Source organism: Sinohyriopsis cumingii, chromosome 5 (assembly GCF_028554795.1).
Source record: "Sinohyriopsis cumingii isolate HCF-2022 chromosome 5, ASM2855479v2, whole genome shotgun sequence".
Taxonomy (NCBI): domain Eukaryota; kingdom Metazoa; phylum Mollusca; class Bivalvia; order Unionida; family Unionidae; genus Sinohyriopsis; species Sinohyriopsis cumingii.
This window is the reverse complement of record NC_142965.1, coordinates 55,183,514-55,206,964: the sequence shown is the minus strand read 5'-3', so window position 1 is coordinate 55,206,964 and position 23,451 is coordinate 55,183,514. Positions and strand designations below refer to the sequence as shown.

At 35.1% G+C, this 23,451-nt stretch overlaps 1 protein-coding gene across 3 annotated transcripts in view; it reads left to right on the top strand.

The window, feature by feature from the left end:
• Positions 1-23,451, top strand: part of LOC149799209 (ubiquitin carboxyl-terminal hydrolase 9X-like) — a 197,299-nt gene that overhangs the window by 27,605 nt on the left and 146,243 nt on the right. For 2 of the 3 annotated variants that reach the window (XM_089958475.1, XM_089958477.1), the window contains exons 10-16: positions 3,993-4,145; positions 4,386-4,589; positions 6,666-6,779; positions 8,090-8,206; positions 8,463-8,616; positions 12,197-12,284; positions 19,639-19,690. In XM_089958475.1, the coding sequence (XP_089814601.1) occupies positions 3,993-4,145; positions 4,386-4,589; positions 6,666-6,779; positions 8,090-8,206; positions 8,463-8,616; positions 12,197-12,284; positions 19,639-19,690 (882 nt within the window). The remainder of the gene's footprint in view (positions 1-3,992; positions 4,146-4,385; positions 4,590-6,665; positions 6,780-8,089; positions 8,207-8,462; positions 8,617-12,196; positions 12,285-19,638; positions 19,691-23,451) is intronic. The other variant, XM_089958476.1, reaches the window with a different exon arrangement.

Sequence of the window (23,451 nt, the reverse complement as noted above, 5' to 3'; positions counted from 1 at the left end):
TTTTGCATTTAAAACATGCACAATGGAGAGAATGTTGGCATACCTCTGTGCTACATTAATGTAATCTGGATGATATTTCTTTGGATATTTTACTTTTGTAAATTGTACATGATCTAAACACACTGCTTACTAAAATGACTGCTCCCTTGTGCTAGAAAATCAGCCTGAATTAGTCTAAAGTACACTATTCATAGCAGCTATTAAGATAGCGAAAAAGAATTTTGTCAGACTAGACAATACCAGCTTCTGAAAGTGCAGTGAATGAATTACCAAATATATAAAATATAAAAAAGTTATTGGCTCTTTTTTATTAAATTTACCTATGAAGTTCAGGAAGTGAAAATGACCAAGTGGAGCTTGCACTTTTTTGAAAGGTGCACATCTTGAGTAACGCCAAGCTGGATACTCTACAACCCATATTACACCCATCAATCATTCACCAAAATAAAGGGAATTAAAGGTTCTTTGAATTATACCTAAGATATACAAGTCTTTTTTAAATAGCCAGTATAACCAGTGAGGAAAGCCTGGGAAATTCTTTTTCTTTAAAATTCAAACCCTGTGCAAAATATGAAACTGTAGAGTGCCAGTGTGTTGATCATCTCATCATAAATGTTGCTAATACAGTCTTTTTCACACTCTTATGAGTTTGATGATGTGCACATTCTGTACATTTTTTCTATGAGTTATGGCCCTTGATCACCTTAGCAGAGACATTGCTAATTCACAACCCTTTGAACAATAGCTTCAACATTTATTATAATATTTGAATCAAGTTTACTATGAAGCATTATGTCAACAAAAGTTTATGGATTATAAGCACATTCTGCACATCTTAGAATTATCGCCTTTAATTATCCTAACATTTGCATTGCTTATGCTCATCTTATGGAAACTGGAAAGTACATTTTTCATTTCATTTAAATGCAGTTGTGAGGCTGTGAAGCTTAACTTAAAGAAAATGCCCAAGTTTTTAAAAATAATAGGTTTTACTATTTCTTACAGAGTTATATTCCTTGATCAACTCAGAATGTGCATTGTTATAGCTTGTAGACACTTAAATGTTCAAACTATTTATTAAGCTTAGTTGGAATTGAGATATAGCAGTCTCTTTTTCTTCTAGTAGTAATATCATTGTTGTCAATATTTTGTTAAGGTTTTGGATAAAGTTACTAATTTACATATATTTTCAAGATTCTTGGTAGTTGGCAGCCATAGAACCTGACCGCGTTATAGACCGAATTGTGTTATAAGCAGCCAGGTCATTTAGCTGAAGAAAGTTATGCATGTGCCCAAAAAAAATTGCGGTGAGGGGTGTAGGTAATAAATGTGGGTGGTAAAATATGTCCTTCATCAGCACAGTTACCATCTTAAATTGATGCATATTAAATGAGAAATACACCTGTAATGAAAACAGAGAAGACATATATAATAGTTTACTTTATTTAGAAAACCAAGAATTGGTACATATACGTGAATACTGTTTATATATACATGTCTAATGTATAGCATGAATAGTATCAATACCGAGTACTCACCCGCGAACTTCATCATATACATTGAATCCACAATATAAGTGATTCCATCGAAAATATGCACACACAGCTTTAAAATATTCAATAATTTTGTCACAGGTCATATTGGTCTGAATTCAGTGGAAAAATGTAGCACAATCACGTGACGAATGACAAAGCACATTTACTTTTCAGTACGTCCCAAGTTGGTAAAAGTTTGCGTTTTAATCCGCCATTGGTAGCATTCATAAGCATAAACTTTTTCCCTACAAAAAGAAAACTTTCACGGCACAGTTAACGTGTTCCAGTCACGTTGGAAAATTCAAAAATCCATCAGATTCCATCACTTTCTTAAGTTTGTGACTGACTTACTTTGATGAAAAGTTCTTTGTTGTTATTGAAATATTGTAGTCGGCTTTCTTTGATGAAGGGTGCATGCGTTATTGAAGTCACCGCTAAAGGACATCTTTGGAGAACCAAACAAATGCCGATTTCTTATTTCGGCGGCAACATCAAATAATTGTATTGCATGATTAAGACGATATTTTTTCTTCTCCATTTGCTGAGTACGTTTTCATAACAATCGGTGCTTCAAAGGTAATCGGTTTCCTTTCAGATTTCAGCAAACTATTTTATCTGGGTACATTTTTAAAAAAGAATTGGCTGTCATTTATCCCTCCATGCCTATTGAATAAACCAATAAGTAAGAAGAAGTTTTTTTAATTTGTTTAATTTTTTTATTTTTACATTTGTGGTAGCAGCGTGATGCTGCCTTCCACGCATGCGTCTGAAAATTAACAAAGGGTCAACGGAGGATAGAGACGCAGGTGTTCAGGTTTGACGACAGGGATTATTACAGAAAATGTGAGTGTTCTGAAGGATTTAATTCTGAGTGAAAAGAAGAGGAATTTTACTTACCATCCACATACAAATGTCAGTCTTTGTAAATATATTAATTACTAGCGAGTGGCCAAAAATCCGATGAAAGATAAGATTACAAGATAATACCTCGTCCGGTTGATCTCCGTTACCAGAAATGTCAACAACAAAAAAGCGGATATTTCACAACATAACAGTACTCGTGCTAGATGTCATGATAAGTGGATTATAATATAATAATGCACTGTTTAAATGGTTTGTCAATTAGGACAAAGAATTTGTTTATGTAGCAATAAATAAATTTCAGAGCATTTTATATCCAGTTTGCATCTTCCTTTTATGTGGCCTCTGAATTTCTGCACTCCAAACCAATGGTTGTATATAAAAGCTTAAACAGCCATGAACGTCGCCAATAAAAGAAAATTGCTACATGGTATGTTTTGCCACTAATAAGGAAAAACAATCCAAATTTGCGACATTGGCGAAGACCTACGCGATCCCAGAATAAACTTTTTTTGCGTTATTTTTTATACTTTTAAGAAGCAAAAACTACTTTTTCGTGTACAAGAAAAATACATACAAAATTTCAGGAGACACACCACGATCGTCTTGTATTATTCATACGCGATCTGGGGCCTCAAGTGGTCTAAAGAACTCTCTGTTATGGATCACTGCCATCTCACCTCGGTCTGTGTGGGTTCGAGTCTCGGATTTGGCCAGTATGGATATGTGAGAAAGCTTGCCAGTAGCTTCTCGTGGGTCGGTGTTTTTTTCCGGGGTTTTTCCTCCACCATTAATACTGGCCGCCATGTATACCTATCGTGTGCTGGAAAATAGTGTTAAACCCCACAACAACAACATGCGCGATCTCTTCCCCAAAATGACAATAAAGTTTTTATGTTTTTTTGTACTTTTAAGAAAGATTTTTTAGTGTACAAGAAAAATACATGTATATGAAATTTCGGGAGCCACAGCACAACCGCGTTATATCTGAATTCGTGTTATAATGGAGCACGCCGTAGCGGGGTCACACTGTACTTGGCATAAATAATTCTGAACCTGAGACAATTCTGTGATTTGATTGACTGCAACATTAACGTTTTCTTGTTTGATTTCAACCTCATTTACTAATAAAATTCTCAGCAAGTACCAGATTTTGACTTTATTTTACAGAATTAAGATGCTTTATTGACTTTGAATAACTATATTACCTGCTGTATCTTTGGAATGTTATAGAGTCCATATTCTTGCATGATATGAACCAAATTTCCAGAAAAGCTTCATCTCAGCAAGATATCTGATGAGCTAGATCAGCAGATTGGTAGCTCTGGCCCTTGAAGTACATAAAATGCTTTAAAGACTTGTGAAAACTTGCATTCACATTTATTTAAAAATTATGTTGGTTGTGAAGCTTTATATTTGGCAGGGTCTCAGGTGATACAAGTTTCAACAAAAGACTTTGACCATATTTTACCAAGTTCTTGCCTATGATTGACTGAGTACTACATCCAGTTCCCAATCCTCTAGCCTTTCAGTGAGTAGCGGCAGAAAACAACTTGCAGCTTGTTGTACAAAATTTCATTTTCTTTTTCTACTTAGGAGTGGATTCAGGAGAATGATGTGCTGTCCATTGTTCTGCGAGATAGTCTACATCAACCCCAGTATGTGGAAAAATTGGAGAAAATTCTACGCTTCATGATCAAAGAAAAAGCTCTATCCTTGCAAGATCTTGACCGACTGTGGGAGGCTCAGGTTAGACAATTCTTCCTTCATTGCTAGTCTCTATTTATCTTGTATCTGTAAATGATTAGGCATTCACAGTCTTGTCTGATGTCTTGGATATATTCAGTTTGGGAGACATTAGACATATTAAGGAATATAATGGTTTATCAAATAACCTGCCATAAATTTCATTCATGTAGAAATTTAATTATTAAGATATTTTGGAAGTGTATGCTGACTTTATATTAGATTTGTCGCTTTCTTTTACAGCAAGGAAAACATGACATTATTGTGAAAAATGTACATGATTTGCTTGCCAAGCTTGCCTGGGATTTCTCCCCAGAACAATTGGATCATTTGTTTGAGTGTTTCCAAGGAAGCTGGGCACATGCATCAAAAAAGCAACGTGAGAAACTCCTAGAGCTCATTCGGAGATTGGCAGAAGACGATAAAGAAGGAGTCATGGCTCACAAGGTAAACAGTACAATACAAACTGATCTGAATTTACAATGGGCACATTAGAATAAGTGCCCACAAGCTCAATCAACTTAAGAATATTTCTGATTTTATGTAAATTGTATTCTACCACTTTCACAGTCAGTTGATCAAAGAAAAGGAAATGTTAGGCTGATGAATTGTTCTGGTCACTTTAGTAAAAACTGGTTTAATCCAGTAAAACAGTAGCAACTTTGCAGGTAGGAAGGGGATTTAACCTGTCAGAATTGCTTATTTTATGTATATAATGTATAGAGAGAATGACATTTTTCTGTCTTCTTTCCAAGACTGGATTTGGAGGTAGCAAATAAAGTTATCCTAATGTATTCAGGTAAGTATTATGGAAGCTCACATAATTTACAAAAAAAAATGACTTCATGCAGTTCAGGTCAATATACTTTTGTGTCACGGTGTGCAAGTCAACATGCTGGATACGAATATGCTCCAGTGTCGGTGCATTTCCTTCTCCTGCCTATTTCCTGTTAAGTGGAGAAAATTATGTTTCAATGATTCAGTGACTTTACGTGGTCAGTCACATTACTGTTAAACCCTTCCTTCCTTCACTGCAGAGGTATTGCTCAAGATTAAACTGTAAACATCCTGTGTACTGGTTACCACCTTGCTTTGGCAAGGATAATTCATTTTTAAAAGTTACTATCTTTTGTATGATACTTAGATGGAAATACAGATTTGTTTTCCTTTTCTGTGATGATTTGGGAGGTAGTAGAGTTTATCTCCAAATGTAACGTGGTATATGTTCTCAAAGAACAGTAATTTACCCTAGAATTTCCTCTCTGTATAAATAATTGCTTGAAAGTACCCTATTATTACTGTTACTGTGGATTGCCATTAAGAGATTGCCTATGACATAACAAAAACAAAAATGACACGAAGTCCATTTGTTTTTACGATTGTGTATTTACAATGAATTGAAATTCTTGATTACAGTATTTCCATGGTGAACATAGAAAACTATGCACTAGTCTGATAATCTTGATGCTGAAGCTAAAATAGACACAGATGTTGTTTTGATTCTTTGGCCAAGATAAGGCCTGATTGATCTGTTTTCAGGTGATAGCAATCACAGCATCATATTTTTTACTGTCACACAGATGGAAAATAATTACAAACTTTAGTCCTGTTTGGCCCCTCTCCTTCCCCAAGTCACAGCTGAAATGAAATCAAACATAATTTGAGGTTCAGACCTATTGACACTTTTGGGTTGACCATGGGTTTTACTGAAATGACTCTTGTATTAGATTTAGTGGAGTTGGCCTGGGAAGCAGTCTCACTTTACAGGAGTACATTGGGTGCTTTACTCTGCACACATTTTTCATGCAACAGTCAGCATAGTCAAGCTGTTCCTTATAGCATTGTCTGGAAATGTTGTTCAGCAGAAATGAAACTACATTGAATGCAAAAGATACAACCAGTCTCTTAAACATCTTCAAACAATCAGCCTGGTAGCATACAGATTCTTACACCCCAACCCCCACCCACCCACCCACCACAAAAAAAAACACACGAGATGCAACAATTGCATCTGTTGAACATGTTGATTTGCATAGAACTTGCAGCCGTAGAGATTTCAACACATTAAATTGTTTTACAACATTAAAATAAAAATAAAAATTATTTTGGACAATGTTTACCAGAGGAGTAATATTATGCCTATGTGGATTTCTTGTTTACTTGCCTTTTTTTAAATATCATCTTATCTCACCCTCAATTGATTTGGAATGAAGTTGAGGGGGTAGGGGGCAGGGGATACCTGTATGCAATAACCAGCTTGCAACCAACTATAAAGTCCATATTTTCAAGTTCTGAATCATTGCACAACATTCCATTCTATGTAGTTGATTGTAAAACCTACTTTAGTCAGAATAGATTTTTCTTTGTAATTATCATAGCATGGATGAACTAGACAAAATAATTGGTATTGTATGACATCTCCAGCATGTGGCTGTTGATAGACTTGTTCACAGAAAATTACTTGACTTGCTTACTTGTATTCTGGATGAACATTGGTTAATGTACAGACTTTTTTGTTTTCAGGTACTTGGTTTGTTGTGGAATTTGGCACACAGTGAAGATGTGCCCACGGACATCATGGATCAGGCTTTGAATGCCCACATCAAGATCCTTGACTACAGCTGTAGTCAGGTAATGGTGGGTGGAAACTTCTTATAGTAGTGTCAGTCTGCCTTGAGTTTGATGAGGCAGCACATAGAGTGACAGGTGTGATATTAGTTTTGGGCCGGTTACCTGTAGAGGACCTAAGACAGATAACACTGTAAAAATTTCACTGTCCAAATCTTAGGAGGAATAGGCACATTTTAGAGATATCACTATGTGCATTTTATCACCAAGTTCCATTTCAAATCACTTGTAATGCCTAAAATGTTCAAGATTTTCTGAAGTTCCTCTCAGAGAATATGACATAACTAATTTTATAAGATGCATTAGTGTATACTGTATAGACCAATACTGTGGCCATTCATGGGGCACTGAATTCACCATATGCGTTATATTCCATTTGGGGTTTATTACCCGATTTTCATGCTTATCAAAAATCACTTTTAAGTTATAAACAAGAAATAAAAGAACCCAATTCAGATGAATATGTAGCTTATGGCTTGGATGTGTGGGCCTTCTAGAAAGAACTTTTAACATCATGATCAACACTCATAAAGAAGTACATCGACCCTGTTAATTTTTAACAAACTTGAAAGTAAGATTTTGTGCCTTTATTATTTTCAGTATCATTACCTTTTTTCATCACAAGTATGATTGCACTAAGTGTAGGAGAGCTTATTCTTTACCCATAGTGTCATAGTCATCTATTGGTAGCATTGATGGTATTGGCATTAGCAAATGTAAACAGTTTAGGTGAGGTCACTGTGACCTGATTCTCACCCATCAGTGGCCACATAGTTTTTGTATTTAGGTTAGTTTCTCTGATACTTTAGCTTGTATAGTCATGAAACCTAATATCCTCATATATCTTTGAGAAGTACAATACCATTAAGAAATGTAGGTCAGTGTGACTCATATTCATGTTCCATTGATCACATAAGCTGTTTGTATTTAGGTCACTATCTTAAACACTGTTGCTTATACTGTCATGAAAATGTGTGAATGGTCTTGAGAAGTATTGTACCACCATGCCAGAAGTGGATCACTTTTTTCTGGCTTCACTGATGTATATATTTTAATATATTAGTTTCATGGACACTTATTTGTACAGATTTGATACATGACATTTACATGCAACCTGAGCAGTACTACATCACAGTATCAAAGGTAGGTCACCAAGATCAATTTTTTACACTTCATTGACCATGTAAACTTATCAGCTAGAACAATCACTTTCTTTTTTGTGATTATTTTTCAATATTATTCACCTAGAGTTTTGTTTTTGTGACTATATCCTGGTGATTGTGGTCATCTGACAAATTAAATTTTTGTCCATTTTGCAGGACCGTGATACACAGAAAATCAGCTGGATCACAAAGTTTGTAGATGAACTGAAGAATGATAAGTGGGTGCTGCCAGCACTAAAACAAATCCGAGAAATCTGCCAGTTGTTTCCAGAGGTAAGCATTGGCTTGGAAGTAAATCTGATTTCAGTTCATAAAATTGATTATCAGGACTAGCATTAAGGTAATGTTTGTTTAAGATGCATGCTTTGTTTTATCTTTATATAAAAGTAACAAAAGTGACAATGTTTTAGACATGGATTTTGCTCTACACAGTTTTAGCTTGAAGACCAGATAGTTTGCTACATAAACAGAGAGAAAAGGACACTATGCTAGCTGTGACACGTGTTACAGATTTACTTTACATTTCCAGGCTCCTCAGAATTTTCCTCATGCTCCACAAAGGACATCTCATGTTTACCACAGGAATTCAGTTATCAGCACACTTCAAAATAGCCATGCTATAGTCATGTTGGTGTCCCAGAATCTCTCCAACTACATGAACAAAGCCAGGACCCATGCTAAAGGTACAGTAGAAATCTGTTTTTGTCATTATGTATGAAAAGTTTACAACACTTATACAAGCCCTGAATATTCAAGGTATATTTGATAATGAAAGACACATTAGATATCTTGATTGCAAGCAAAACAATCTGCATGATTTTTCGTTTGCTACTTAATATAACAATGTGTGTCAAAAGCATGACATTTGCATTTATTTATTCACTTTTGACTATCCCGTGTGGAATTTGGGAGTAGTTTGATCTTAAGACAGGTCAGGAACTGGGTAAATATTGCCATGATTTGATGACACAGCTGGAAAGGATCCTGGTAATTTACAGATAAATCAAGATTTTATATTGTTTCATTAGCACTACTGTTCTTAGACCATTCTGACTTTGATTAAATTAGGAGCTTAAAGTGATCTTCCTACAGTCAGTAACTCATGATTGTATACATCTCTACTAGTACCACACCTGTATAGAAAGGTTAATATTGCTAACATTTCACAGTTTACTGGTTTAGATTACAGTTGTTGCATCTGGCTAATGATCAGTTTTTTTTATATATGCTTTATACATAGTACTCAATTTGGAATCAGAGAAATTGATGTGGCTATGCAACTTTTCAAGCATTTCTCTTCCATTGCAGAAGTAGGTCATTGTGGCCCAGGTGTATTAAATTTTGTGTTGTTATTTCTAAGGGATTGTTTGTGAAGAATGGGAAATTGATGATGACATGCATCTCTTTTAGTACATCAGCCTGAAGTTAATGATAATCAATATTTTAGCTTTTACTGGTGTTGGTCTTGTATTTGCATTTTGCTTATGAGATTAGTTTTTGGCATAATGTACTCTTATACCTAGAATATTGAATCCTGGTGAAGGGATACATTTTAATAAGTACTTTACCCATGATTGAATAAAGAGGGCTTTGTGACATATTTCATGCTTCATTGAATTGTTTGAAATTTTGTGTTTAATGGTCATTTACTGTGTATCAATTTAAATTCATTGTTAACATTTTTGGTGATTTTGTCAAAAAATACAAATTTGTCAGTGCTTAGTTTTATGGATTTGTCTCTTAAAAGAAGAAAAAAAACCCTAATATTGAGCATCAATGTATATGTCGGTATACATGACTAAAGTGACAGAGAAGCAAATGTTTAATTAACTGCAGTAATTAGGACGATTAGGTATGTTATTATCGCATTTACTGTATATGTTGGGACATGGTATTTGATGGGACACAATAAATTAATTTTTAAAGAAATTTTTTTTGCACTATGTTCTGAGACACATCATTTCTTTTCGAGTCTTAAATTGTGGAATACCTTTTAAATCATTCAAAAATTACATGTAAAAAATGCACTTGAAATTTTATTTTAAAAAATATAAAACTGTACTTGAGATAAATTCTTTAATTCACTGCAGCATCATCTCATTAACACAACCCTTCTGCTGCACATGTACTATCTATTCTTTCAGTGCATGAATATTTCAAAATCTTTTTCATGCCATGAGACCATTCCGGTGGCCTGTTGGTTAGAGTGTCCACCTCAGATGCAGGAGGTCGCGGGTTTGATCCCCGGTCGAGTCATACCAAAGTCTTACACCAGTCCTAACACTAACCTCTTAATGCTGAGCGAAAAGTGAGGCAGCTGTTAGTACCATTTTTGTAAGTCTTTGGTATGACTCAGCTGGGGATCGAACCCACGACCTCCCGCATCCAAGGCAGACGCTCTTACCACCAGGTCATCGGATCAGTGATATTTATCTGCAAGATACTGTAATATAGTTGATCTGGATATAATTCAATCCTGGTTATTTGCATCTAACACCGTGGGGGCCCTGAGTGGCCAAGTGGTCTAAAGTGCTCATTGTTATGGATCACTGCCATCTCACCTCTGTCTGCGTGGATTCGAGTCTCAGATTCGGCTAATGTGGGTATGTGATAAAGCAAGCTAGTAGCTTCTCGTGGGTCATTTGTTTTTTCTGGGGGTTTTCCCTTGTTCTTTCTCCACCATTTATACTGGCCGCCATGTATAGCCTATTTTGTGCTGAAAAATGGCATTAAACCACACAACAATAACAACCTAATACTGTGTCATGCGTGAATGGCAGATGTCTTCAAGCAATTTGTTGATTATTTCCCTTCATGTTTTGTTGGATCCAGTTTTCAGTTAGATAATGTATTCAAACCTTTGAGTGCAACGAAACACGATTTGTTTCTGAATGTTCATGTCAGTGAACAATATGTCGTGTGTTATCGGACATAAGTGATACATGCTACAGTGTGCATACCTATTCTACATACATGGTGTCAGTGGATATATTTCTTTAATGCTCATGATAAAAAAGGAATAAATGATAACAATACAAGGTTAGTTTCTTTCATTATCAGATAAACATGTTGTTTATCTATTTTATTGCAAGTGCAGGGGGGCAGAAATTCAGCACAAATTTACTTCATTTCCTACGTCATGGAACATAATGACGTGTGAAAAAAGATGTTTTCACCATAAGTTCTGGAACAGGAAAAAAATCATTTTATCATGCCCATATATATACGTTAATTGGTAACACTTGGCATAAATGTGGAGGTCTGAATTAAAGAAGATGCCAGCATCCATATGCATGTTCAAGCAAACAAAGTTAATTCCACAGCTTTATAATGGTTATTAGGTTTCTCAGTCTTCTTAAAAATTGATGCCTGAACAGAATGCTCATAACTGTTGAGAATTAGGAGCTAAAACAAAGAGACAGTAAAACTAACGTTTTTAAAACATCATTTCCATGTATAACCTTTCCAGTTTAGCAACCCTACAGGTTAACAGTGTATTGCAAATGAATACAGGAATTGTACTTTATTCAATAGTAACCTTTCCAGTTTAGCAACCCTACAGGTTAACAGTGTATAGCAAATGAATACAGGAATTGTACTTTATTCAGTGGTAACCTTTCCAGTTTAGCAACCCTACAGGTTAACAGTGTATTGCAAATGAATACAGGAATTGTACTTTATTCAATGGTAACCTTTCCAGTTTAGTAACCCTACAGGTTGAGTGTGTATTGCAAATGAATACAGGAATTGTACGTGTGGACTGCACGCTTATCGTGCTTCAGCTGAAGTCACATGGCTAATGAAGGTAATTACTGATGCATGATCTTCTATGCATCTAATAATGGTAATACGCGATATTACTCCAAGGTTGCATAAAGCCTGTGACTTTCACCCACTAATACAGCTTCTAGGGGTGGACAGTAACCATAGCTTTTAAACAGATTTTAAGAAGAATGGTTTTAAGGAAACAAAAGAAGAACTAAAGGTTTTTATGAATTCATTATAGTACCTATCAGAAAAAAGAATGTTCATTTTTTAAAATTCTTTTGGCTTTTGTGCCCAATCATGGGGGTCAGCATTGTGATATCAAGGTCACTCTAGTTTAAATTTGTTTTTCACTAGATAGTTAATGTTTATGAAAGCTACTGGAGACTTGAAGACCATTCAGAGGTAAGCTGTGTGATATTGATAACACCTTGGCTATGTTTGGCATTATTTGTTTGTTTCCTTATAATTCAGAATTGTGTAAATTGTACTTTCCAGATCATTCAGGTATAGAACCTGCCAACATTTTCCCTGATGGCAGATTCAACCATATTCAGCAAGTTCAAGAGAGACTCAGATTCCTTAGGTACCTTTTCTTGCTTTGTCTTGTATTTGTTTTTTGTTTTTTTGTTTGTTATTTTATTCCATAGATATAAGATGACTTACAAAGGCGAAAGCTGTGGGGTTTTCGAATTCACACAACTGATGCACATAGTTATTTTCTTCTTGAAAAACATTACAAGATCATAATACTTTTATGAGAACATCCATGGCCTTGTAAATCCAGTCCTTGCAAGTGAAAAAGAAATCAGCCACACTTCTTGGTTTGTTTAAACAAAACAAAAAACCAAACAAAAACATCTGCATGCTCAAAAGTTGGATGAAAGTGGTCTCCTCATAGAGGTTTTGGTGCCAGATTCCATCATTTGTCAGTCTCTGTTTCTGCTCTTACCTAGTTTTTAGTACACATTTTCATGATGCATTGCTGGTACAAGTTTCAGCAAAAGTTAGGAATTTTCTATCAGAGGGTAGTAATCTCTTTCTCCTCAGAATACTTCATACACAGATATTTGGCATCTTGGTTGTCCATTTCATCATATGATATGCTAACTGGTGCCATGTTTATTCGCTACTGTAGTAGTGAAACTTATTCTACTTTTAGCTATACTGGTTATAGACCAGAAAAGTTTAAGGGACAGTAAGATTTTAGTAGTTCATCTATTATCTGATGTCTGTTGTAGCTTTTTAGGAATTTTTCCTAAAAGACTTTTATTGTTGGTCTGAAATGAAAATGCAGTTCATTTGTGCACATTTAAAACCTAACCCTTTGTTGATACTGTGTAGCCACTTGTGTTATAAATATGCATATGTATATGTGTGTGTGTGTGTATATGTGTATATATATATATATATATATATATATATATATATATATATATATATATATGTATGTATGTATGTATGTATGTACACACATACCTAATTGAAAATGGTGCCAATCTAACATCAAATATGACTCTTACAGCAGTGATCTCGAAAATCTTAGTGCTACTTTTTCAGACCAGATAGTGGTATCAGCATTGGGTTTTCACTAGAATATTGCTTTTGGCATGTAGTTGGTATGAGTAAAGGTTGTGCTAAACATATCTTTAATATGGTCACCACAGCAGCCATTTTGAAAATCTTCTTGCTACTCCTTCTAAATGGACAGTCGTATCAACATTGTGTTTTCACCAGAATACTTATTATATCTGATTGCTACTGCATTGGTAAGAATAGGTTCCCACTTGTGCAAAATCAGGTTTTGAAACTGCTGTCTTCTTTTGGACCTAAGGGTACATTTGATTCCCTATTGATGTGATAATTGAAACATCCTAAGCCAGTCAGTAGAAGGAGATTTCACTTGTTCTGACCATTAAAAATTGGCTCAGGCTCTTTCATTCTTGATCCATTGAGTTATCCTCTCAACCAACAAGGAATTAAACAAAGACCATATGTACTTCTTGTGCACATTGGCTTCTCTTGTTAGGGCAGTCAGCACCAGCATGGCATTCAAGTAAGAACTGTTATGTGACCAACATCATTCAGTCTATAGGATAGAGATCTGAGGTGATATTTTCTGGCTTCTGTCTGAAACCTTTCATCCAAAGGGCCCAATTTGCTTTCGCAGGCCACTCAGCAGCTGTAGCAAATGAGCTAATCTGGTTTTTCTGGAATTGTGAGTGTCTTCAGTTTTTCTTTAAAATCTCTTCTCATCGTTGATTTGTGCTAACTCAGGGTTGTATTGTTCGAGTCACAAAGTTGCTTTTCATACATTAAGAAATATGAGAAAGAATCTGCTCAAGGGGAACGGGATATAACTCCCTCCACTTCCTACTTATTCTCCTTACATATTATAATCAGGTAAAGTCTTGGAGAAGAAGATGATTTTTGGAGTACAAATATGTTCTTTCATTAACTATATCTGATAATGGTCATTCCTTCTTAGCCCTGCCTGTAATTATATTCTTGGTATAGAGTTCAAGCTTCAGTATTAAGTGACAGATTTTGGGATTTGGCCCAGTCCCTCAATTCAGGGGGAGACCATTCCCTTTTGGCTTTCATTTTAGTTGGCAGATGATGTGTGAAGACTTTAATTGCTACCATGAGCCAAATGATGTGGTTAATATGTTCTTTCACTTGTGAGGGCTTGATTATTGAGGTATCGATGTTCTCCTAATTTATTATGATTGGGTGTTGTTAAAGAATATGTTACTCCATATTTTGGTTATATCTGACACGTTTTATACTGACATTGCCAAATGTCTAAAATTTTGACTAGTAAAAGGAGGACAATTTTTTAATTTTTGTTTTATGTATTCACCCATTATTTATATACCAGGGGACAGAGATGAAAATAGAAATCAACCTGAATGATCATTAGGTTTGAACTTCCAGTGGAATATTTCATAAGAGACCTGGTCCACTAGAGAAATAGGTATTGCAATGCATGCATTATTAATAAATATATGGCAAAATTATCTTGCTTACATTTACCATGTAAACTGCTTGAATGCCACTATACCTGGTAATCAGTTGGACCAGGCCATATTAACTGTTTACAATGAAAGGTAAACACAGGTCATGTAAGTTGATCAACACACCACATTTAGAAAATACATGTTCTTAATTTGACATGGAGAAGGTGAACAAAGTTATTGATAGCAATCCAGTTTGCATTTTGATGCATTTAATAATAGACATTTTATCTTTGCTCAAATCTTCGTTTCTATGTATGTCTTTAGAATTCAGACTAATATGTTGACAAAAGCATATGGTCATATAAATAGGTAAACCTTACGTTTGAAGCCTTTACTGTTATATTTTTCCCTAATGTTCTATTTTAGAGTATTCCAGCAATCTATTTGATCACACCATTGGGATATCTACCTTCCTAATTCTTTGTCTGTTCAGATATGCTTGTCTTAAATGGTGTTATTATGTTATGGCATTGTCTATCCACTAATATTTGCTTGTCTGGCCCATTACTTTGTAATGGCTGGAGACATTTTCATGAAACTATGGGCAAGTTTATATCATGTCAAGATTTTTGTCACATACTATGGCCATGACCCCTGCCTGCAGTTGAAGGACATTGTAAGGGAAATGTAATTCAGGGATTTGTATCATGGTCCAGTTAATAGCTTTTAAACCATATGAGATATAATCACTTTGACATACAATCTACATGCCTCCATCACACATGGTTATAGATTACAGTTTGGGAATGTAATTTCATGTTTTTGAACCATAGAAAATATTTGAATGATACTTGAACGAGTTTTATATCTCTCAAACTAGGCATTGTGTTGGATACCATAGCCATACCGCCTGAATCAGGGTCAGGACCATGGCAAGAGAAAATATAAGTCAATGATATGAAACCATATACAGGTGTAACTTTTAAATCCATGAAGATATTAATGAAGATGGAGCCTTCTGTGTATCTTGATTTTATAGTGTTTCACATTCATTCATACTTTCTGCCTGAAGTCAAGGTATCAGCAAGGGATAGTGAAACTCCGTGCCATGTTTCCTTATCCAGGCTATCTCTTTAACAGAAGCGATGTTGCCTAGTTGGTTGAAGATTAAACTGGTAATCCAAGGGTTGCATGTTTGATAAATACCCTTACCAGCCCAGATCAGCTGCCTTAACATTTTCCACAGCATTCTTTCCTCTAAAACATCAACTTCAATTTGTAAACAATGTCAAAAGTTCATTGTTAGCATCTGAATGACGTGATTTAAAATTTCCTCTGTTGATACCACCAAAATTTGAAGGTAATGCCACTTTAAGTAAATATATTTTGCCTGGCAGCAGCTTCATGAAAATCTTTTTATTGATACTCTTTATGATTCGATAATCGTATCATCATGGGGTTTCCACTAAAAGATTTTTTTTATGATGTCTAGTCCTAAATGAAAATGTTGCCAATCAGACATCTAATTGTTCCACCACAGCAGATGATTTGAAAATCCTATTATTGCTGAAGAATGTGTGAGATGGTTCCAACACTCAGCAATTAAAAGAAAGAAGTGGTTGTATCTTGAATTTCCACAAGTTCTTTTCAGCCAAAAGAGCATCAGTCTTTTTAAGGGCCTCATGTTCCTGGTGTACCCGTCTCAACAGAATTTAAGGTTGCCAACAAGAACAGATTAAAGATGAATGAATAATGATCCTTCTCTGGAAACCATGAGACCTTTTCTGAACCACACATTTAAATACAGATGAAAATATCATTTTGTTCTTTTTGCAATACCATGAAAATTGATGTCCATGAAAATAAATTCACAGTATCACACTTCAATAGGCAGTTTACAGGGAAGTCTTAGTTTATCATGGACCAATGTGAACCTAGATTAAATGCTTTTTAGTCCAGCTGGACTAATAATTTTCTAGGTTAGAACTGATTGATTGCAGTCCATTATAAATTTTCAGCAGGTTGGCAAACCCCAAAAATTCATAAAATTACAAAAATGAAAGAAAAAGTAGATTGTTACCTCAATTTGCTTAAGTGGAATTGTGGGATGTAAATATTTTGAACTTACCTCTATGAAGCAACATATTATACTAACCATTTCTGGCATCCATACATATAAAAGCGTGTACATAAGTACAGCCTCACAACATCTCTACCAGTCATTCTTAACTCATTCAGCCCCAGCACTGTTTTCAGTATCTCTGCTGATATGCCTCAGAAGCACAAAGCTGTGTCTAGCTGCTTGTGCCCCATAGTTTTTACCTGTTTGAAAACATCGTACACATGCATTCACTCTTACCTTAATTTCTCTTCTTATATCCAAACAAAATCCACAAAATTTTCACCATTTATTTCAAATGAATTTGTCGACACATTGATGTAATTTTTTCCCTATTTGTCGAAGTCTTTCACAACTTATTTATACAGCATTTACAAACTTATGTGCAACGTTTATCCGCAAGAACTCCGTCATCATCACTGTCAGCATCATCGTCTTTGGAAGATTCAATCTCAGAAACTTCTATATCCAAATCTAAATCTCACAAAATATTCAACTGCTGAACATATCTTTCCTCAGCTTGCTCAATAATTTCAAGATCAAACCCGAGAAACTCCACATTTTTGCTCTCATCAAAAATCACTCTTCCGTCTGACATCATTTACGATTTTTCATGAACAGAACACGTGTAGTTAAACCGCTCTCAAACTTTAGCCTTTTGCTTCTGAACAATTTAAATTTCCACAAATGAAAGTAAAATCATTTCTGATTGGTTTAATAGCTGTTTAGTTCTTGGAATAAACCATTTCTAACCAATCAGAGACGTTGTATCTAACACACATTCATCACGCCTGGAGATGGGATCAGCTATTGAATGCAGTAAATAATCCACGACTACAGGCGGAATCGGCCAATGAATAAAGAAACTGGATCACGCCTACAGACGGGATCGAGGCCGAATGAGTTAATAGGTCCTTTTTAACAGATTGGATTTGGTTTCATGACACTAACCTCTAGAGGAAGGCACCAAGGGGCTAACTCAATACATGCTTGGTTTAAGTCTTTGCATTTAAGTTCTCACCACATTGTTTGTGCCTTATGTACATACTGCTATATCTGATTTTTGTAGCTTGGTGATGAATGCATCTTAATAAATAATGTACTATTATAAAATAGATCACCCTGATCCATATAGTATGCTCACTGTCTGATTACATTTTGTGCTTGAAGCTTACTTCTCAAGCACTGTTATGTTAAGATCATTAAACTAGATAATGCTGCTTTATCAATACTACATTCTTTCAACAGAAGGTAACTGCCCTTCATGTTTTACTGGTAAATGTTTTTGCATAACTTGAGACCACTTAGGTTTTTTGCATGCTATAATACATGCTATCCTACCTAGTTGAGCTTTTACTAAATACTGTAAAACAATAATTTAAACAACATTTTGAAATTTATAAACACAGGTTAAGTATTTGTTTTTAACTTTTGCATTTGATTACCCCCACAGAGATCCCTTTTTGACAAGTTCAGCTGAAAGTAGGGATTGCATTGTAAACTTTTGACTTTAATGCCTAAATTGTATATTGTGATAGGTTACACTTTGTCAGGTTTACTTTGTATTGTCCATGTAAATGACTAGATATTAGAGACATAAACTGCATACATATAATTACTGTTGCATCAAAATTTGCTTCTAAGAGTGGTCATGCTGGCTCTCATTCCAAGGTGACTCAAAGCCTACAGCAGTGATTCTCAAACTGTGTGCTGCGGCACACCAGTGTGCCGCGAGAGATTTGCAGGTGTGCCATGGGAGTTTTGAAAAATATTTAAAATTGCTAGCGTTTTGAAACCTTGAACATATCGAAAAATTAAATGGTAAATCAATGTCGCAAAAGTTAAAAACGTAACATGAATATGCAATCAGTTCAAAAGCAATCAAAGTAATTCTGCCATTTGTGTCTTCGTGGTTTTGTGAGCTTGGATTTTCAGCATTGACTGAAATCAAATCGAAAAAGAGGGAGACTTCTTAAAATCGACAATGAAATGCGCGCTTGTTTGTTGACTTTGGAGCCTCGCTTAAATCTGATTTGCTCTTGAAAGCCTGCACATCCTTCACATTAAATTTAAAATTAAATATATGTGTAAAAATAAATAAGTTCTTCACCACACAAATTGTTAAATCTTTTCAGGTGTGCCTTGAAATTTTTAGATCTTTTTGGTGCGCCGCAAGACAAAAAAGTTTGAGAAACACTGGCCTACAGCATCCACCCAGTAAAATCTGGCTTCTAATAGTGGTCATGCTGGCTGTCATTCCAAGGTGACTCAAAGCCTACAGCATCCACCCAGTAAAATCTGGCTTCTCGCAGTGGACAGTGATACTAGCTTCTGAAGATGAATTTTTTAATAATCTGGGGGTGAAAAAAAAAGAAATGAAATACTTAAGTTTATTTTGGCACATTAAAGTACCTATATTTCATAGACAAACTGTGCTTTTATATTGTCGTTTTTCTTATTCCTTCAAACAGGAGCTGTCATTTAATGGGTCAGGATCACTTTCCGAATTTATTTTTTGTATTATTGAAATTGCTGCTGGAGACTACAAAAAGCTATGTAGAGATGAGCTGTGTAACCACTGTTTACATTCTGGTTTGTCCTTTGAAGTTGCCCTCTGAAGATAATCTATAATGCATAAATTTATATCTGTATCTGTATTCAGCAGATTACAATTAATGTTTTATCTCTTTTTTTTTCTTTAAATCTAAAGAAATATGTCATTTGCAGCAGAAGTTATTTACTTGATTTACAGGAGTAAATAATTCACAGCTACTCCAATTCCTGCAATGAGAGTGGGAAAACGTTAGCTGTGACCATATATTGTTTAAAGAAGTTAGAATGGCATTATTTTCTTCTTGCAGGTTTTTGCTGAAGGATGGTCAGCTTTGGTTATGTGACAATCAAGCTAGACAGGTACTTGTATTTTGAAGCATGTTTTTCATAAGGACAGGTAGTGGGTCTATATCATGTGCACCTTAGGCACAAGCCTAGGAGATATGTACCTACATAAAGAATAAGTTTATTGGAGATTTCAGAGTAGATCACAGTGATGTATTGCAAATACAAGCATGCTATAACCTTAATGTGTCGACATGTATTTTAAATACAAACATGTTATAACCTTACTATGTTGACATGTATTATAAATAGGCATGTTATAACCTTACTGTGTTGACATGTACTGTAAATACAAGCATGTTATAACCTTACTGTGTTGACATGTACTGTAAATACAAGCATGTTATAACCTTGCTGTGTTGACATGTACTATAAATACAAGCATGCTATAACCTTACTGTGTTGACATGTACTGTAAATACAAACATGCTATAACCTTACACTGTTGACATGTACTGTAAATACAAGCATGTTATCACCTTACTGTGTTGACAAGTACTGTAAATACGAGCATGCTATAACCTTACACTGTTGACATGTACTGTAAATGCAAGCATGCTATAACCTTACTGTGTTGACATGTAAATACAATCATGCTATCACCTTGCTGTGTTGACATGTATTGTAAATACAAGCATGCTATAACCTTACTGTGTTGACATGTACTGTAAATACAAGCATGCTATAACCTTACTGTGTTGACATGTACTGTAAATACAAGCATGTTATAACCTTACTGTGTTGACATGTACTGTAAATACAATAATGCCATAACCTTAAGGGTGTTGACATGTACTGTAAATAAAAGAATGCCATAACCTTGAAGGGTGCTGGCATGTACTGTAAATAAAAGGATGGCATAACCTTTAAGGTGCTGGCATGTACTGTAATACAAGGATGCCATCATTTGAAAGGTGCTGGCATGTACTGTAAATAAAAGGATGCCATAAACTTTATGATGTCGGCATGTATTGTAAATACAAGGATGCCATAACCTTTAAGGTTTTGGCATGTACTGTAAATACAAGAATGCCATAACCTTTAAGGTGTTGGCATGTACTGTAAATACAGCGATGCCATAACCTTTAAGGTCCTGGCATGTACTGTAATACAAGGATGCCATCATTTGAAGGGTGTTGGTGTGTATTGTAATTACTGGGATGCCATAACCTTTAATGTGCTTGCATGTACTGTAAATATAAGGATGCCTTAACATTAAGGGTACTGGCATGTACTATTAATTTTTCAGAAACAGTAAGCATGAGTATCAATGACGAGGACAGAGCATAATGCATTACCAGATATTATTTCCATTGCTTTACCTTTTTCTGGTGCAGGTCCTCCACCAATTTGAAGTCTAGAACAAAAGCACAGTTCCAGTTCATTGCCCTAACCATGTTTGCATCTGGAATGTTGTCTTTATTCTTTGACTGTGTGTGACTGACATAGTGAAGAACTATGTATTTTAATGACTGGTTGATATACATTTTTAGGAATGGTTTACTACAGACTTGTCACACTGTTAGAAGACTGTGAATTGTCTGTTGCTAATCCCCAACCAAGAGAAGTCAATCTGACTCCACCAAATTTTGTTTATATGGGGATGAATTTCCTCACAAATTAAGGTACAGATTCTGTTACCTGTGATAGGGTCACATAAATACTGTCATGCATAACAATAGTGTTCAAGAAGACTTCATTGTATGCTTGCCTCAAAGTCTCACTCCTGAGGACACTGAACGTAACAGCAGATACATTTCCCATAGAAAGGCTTTTATCAGGTCTTCAGTTTCTGCTGATTGCAAACTGGAAACCTCACATTTACCCTTTCAGTTCGGATTCCTTCAAGATCAAAATTATGTCACCACCTGATCACTTCAAGTTTTTGTCCTGAGTTCCAATACACACAATATAGAATATCTCATATGACAATACCTCCGATTCAGGCTGGTGGCTCACCTAGAGTACCTTCAGTCCTAGGGCATTTTCCTTCAGGGTTTGTCATCTTGAGGCAGATCTTTTCTTCGTATCAACAACCAAGTAATGCTGGATATTTTCCAAGCAAAACAGTGAACTGACCTCGTGAGGTACCAGTGTTCAGTTGCCAGGAAAACATATCAATTGGGGCATACATTAGACATAAAAGAGGTACTTGTGCCCCATTGCTTGGAATTCTGGAACTTCCTTAGATTGACAGCCTGTCATTCACTGAGAGAGGTTTTTGTGCACGAGAAAGGGAGCCCCAAAGGTCTGAGCTGTTGTTGCATATTGAGACTTTCTTGATCATTCTTGTATGGATGATGTTGTGAAAGCCACATTATTATGTTCTCATTCCACCTTCTCTTCATTCTGCCATCATTCAGTCTGCACCAGCCTATTTACATCTGCACTTTAGGATTGATTATCTCAGACTTACAAGTCATCAAACCATCCTCTAGTTTTCATTTGAACACCCAGTCAGTATATTATACTGTTTATTGAATGTTATTAGCAATTTATGGGGAAATGTTTGAGGTTGAAATTTTTAAGGTTTGCTTACTATAGACTGCAGGTTAAAATATGTGTTTAAGGTTCTGTTTATTGCTTACGTATAAGGAACTTTGAAATTGATTTTCACTTCTGCATGCCTAAGCTCAGTCAGTTCTTATGCATTTTTACTGATTTTTTTATGTGTTAAATGTATGGGGAAATGTTTAAATTAAGTTCATTTACAGTTTTATATATGACTTGTAATGAGGAATTATGCATATCAGATTCGCCTCTTTGTGTTCAGTAGTATGTGCTTTTCTTTAATATTTTGTACCCAGTTTTGCTGTTTGCTTTCTTAAGTGTAAATTAGAGAAGGAGTAATTGAGAATAAAGTTTGTGTTAAAGGCTTGTTACATGTAGACAATATATTAAAGTTTGTTTTTAAGATTATGTGTATTTAGAAGAATTCTCTGCCCTCTTTTGATTAGGTTTTAATAAAACATAGTTATTTGTATTATTATTTACAATGAAAATCACAAGGCAAAAGTTTTGCAATCTTCTTTAATGTAACCTTAATCCAACCTTCTGGTTGCTTTCAGAGGACACAAACCATTTATATGTGATTCTCAATAAATGTGAAAGGGGCATTTATTGTTAATCTGGTCTTCCTACCCAACTGTCCATTGTCTGCCTCTAAATCATGCCTTTAGTTTTGCATTACTTAAGTGAATTTTTCAGGCATTCCCATGTATAGTCTTGTAGTTTAGATTGTTGATCCAACTTGGAGAGACTCTACTTTAATGCTAAAAGTAGGTCATCATGACCTCTATTGTAAACTTTATTGATTATAGTGAGTAGTTTTTAAGTAAATCCCCAATGAGAGAGTGCTTTGTTTATATTACTCCATGCAAATGCTTCTGCTGTTTGCTGAGATTCCAATAGAAATGCCTTGGCAGTTGTGCCACAGAAGGCCAGTTATGCTGTCAACTATGTTTTATAATGCTAAAAATTTATTTTGAATTAGCTAAAAAGTAATTACTAACAAGCTACAAAATTTCCTTTGAATTTGGAACAGTTTGGATTTCATCAAATGCTATTGGTGGGAATTAGTGTCATATCGAACAGTGCTGTCTTCTGTCATCTCTTTCATGGGTATTTAATACTGGGGATTCATAATCGAAACAATAATATAGTTATGCAGCTCTCATTTCAAAATTAATTGAAAAATACAAAATTACAAAAATATTCATTCAGCATGCAGACTTTTCATTGACAGTCCTATAAATAGTTTGGTAAAATATAACAAA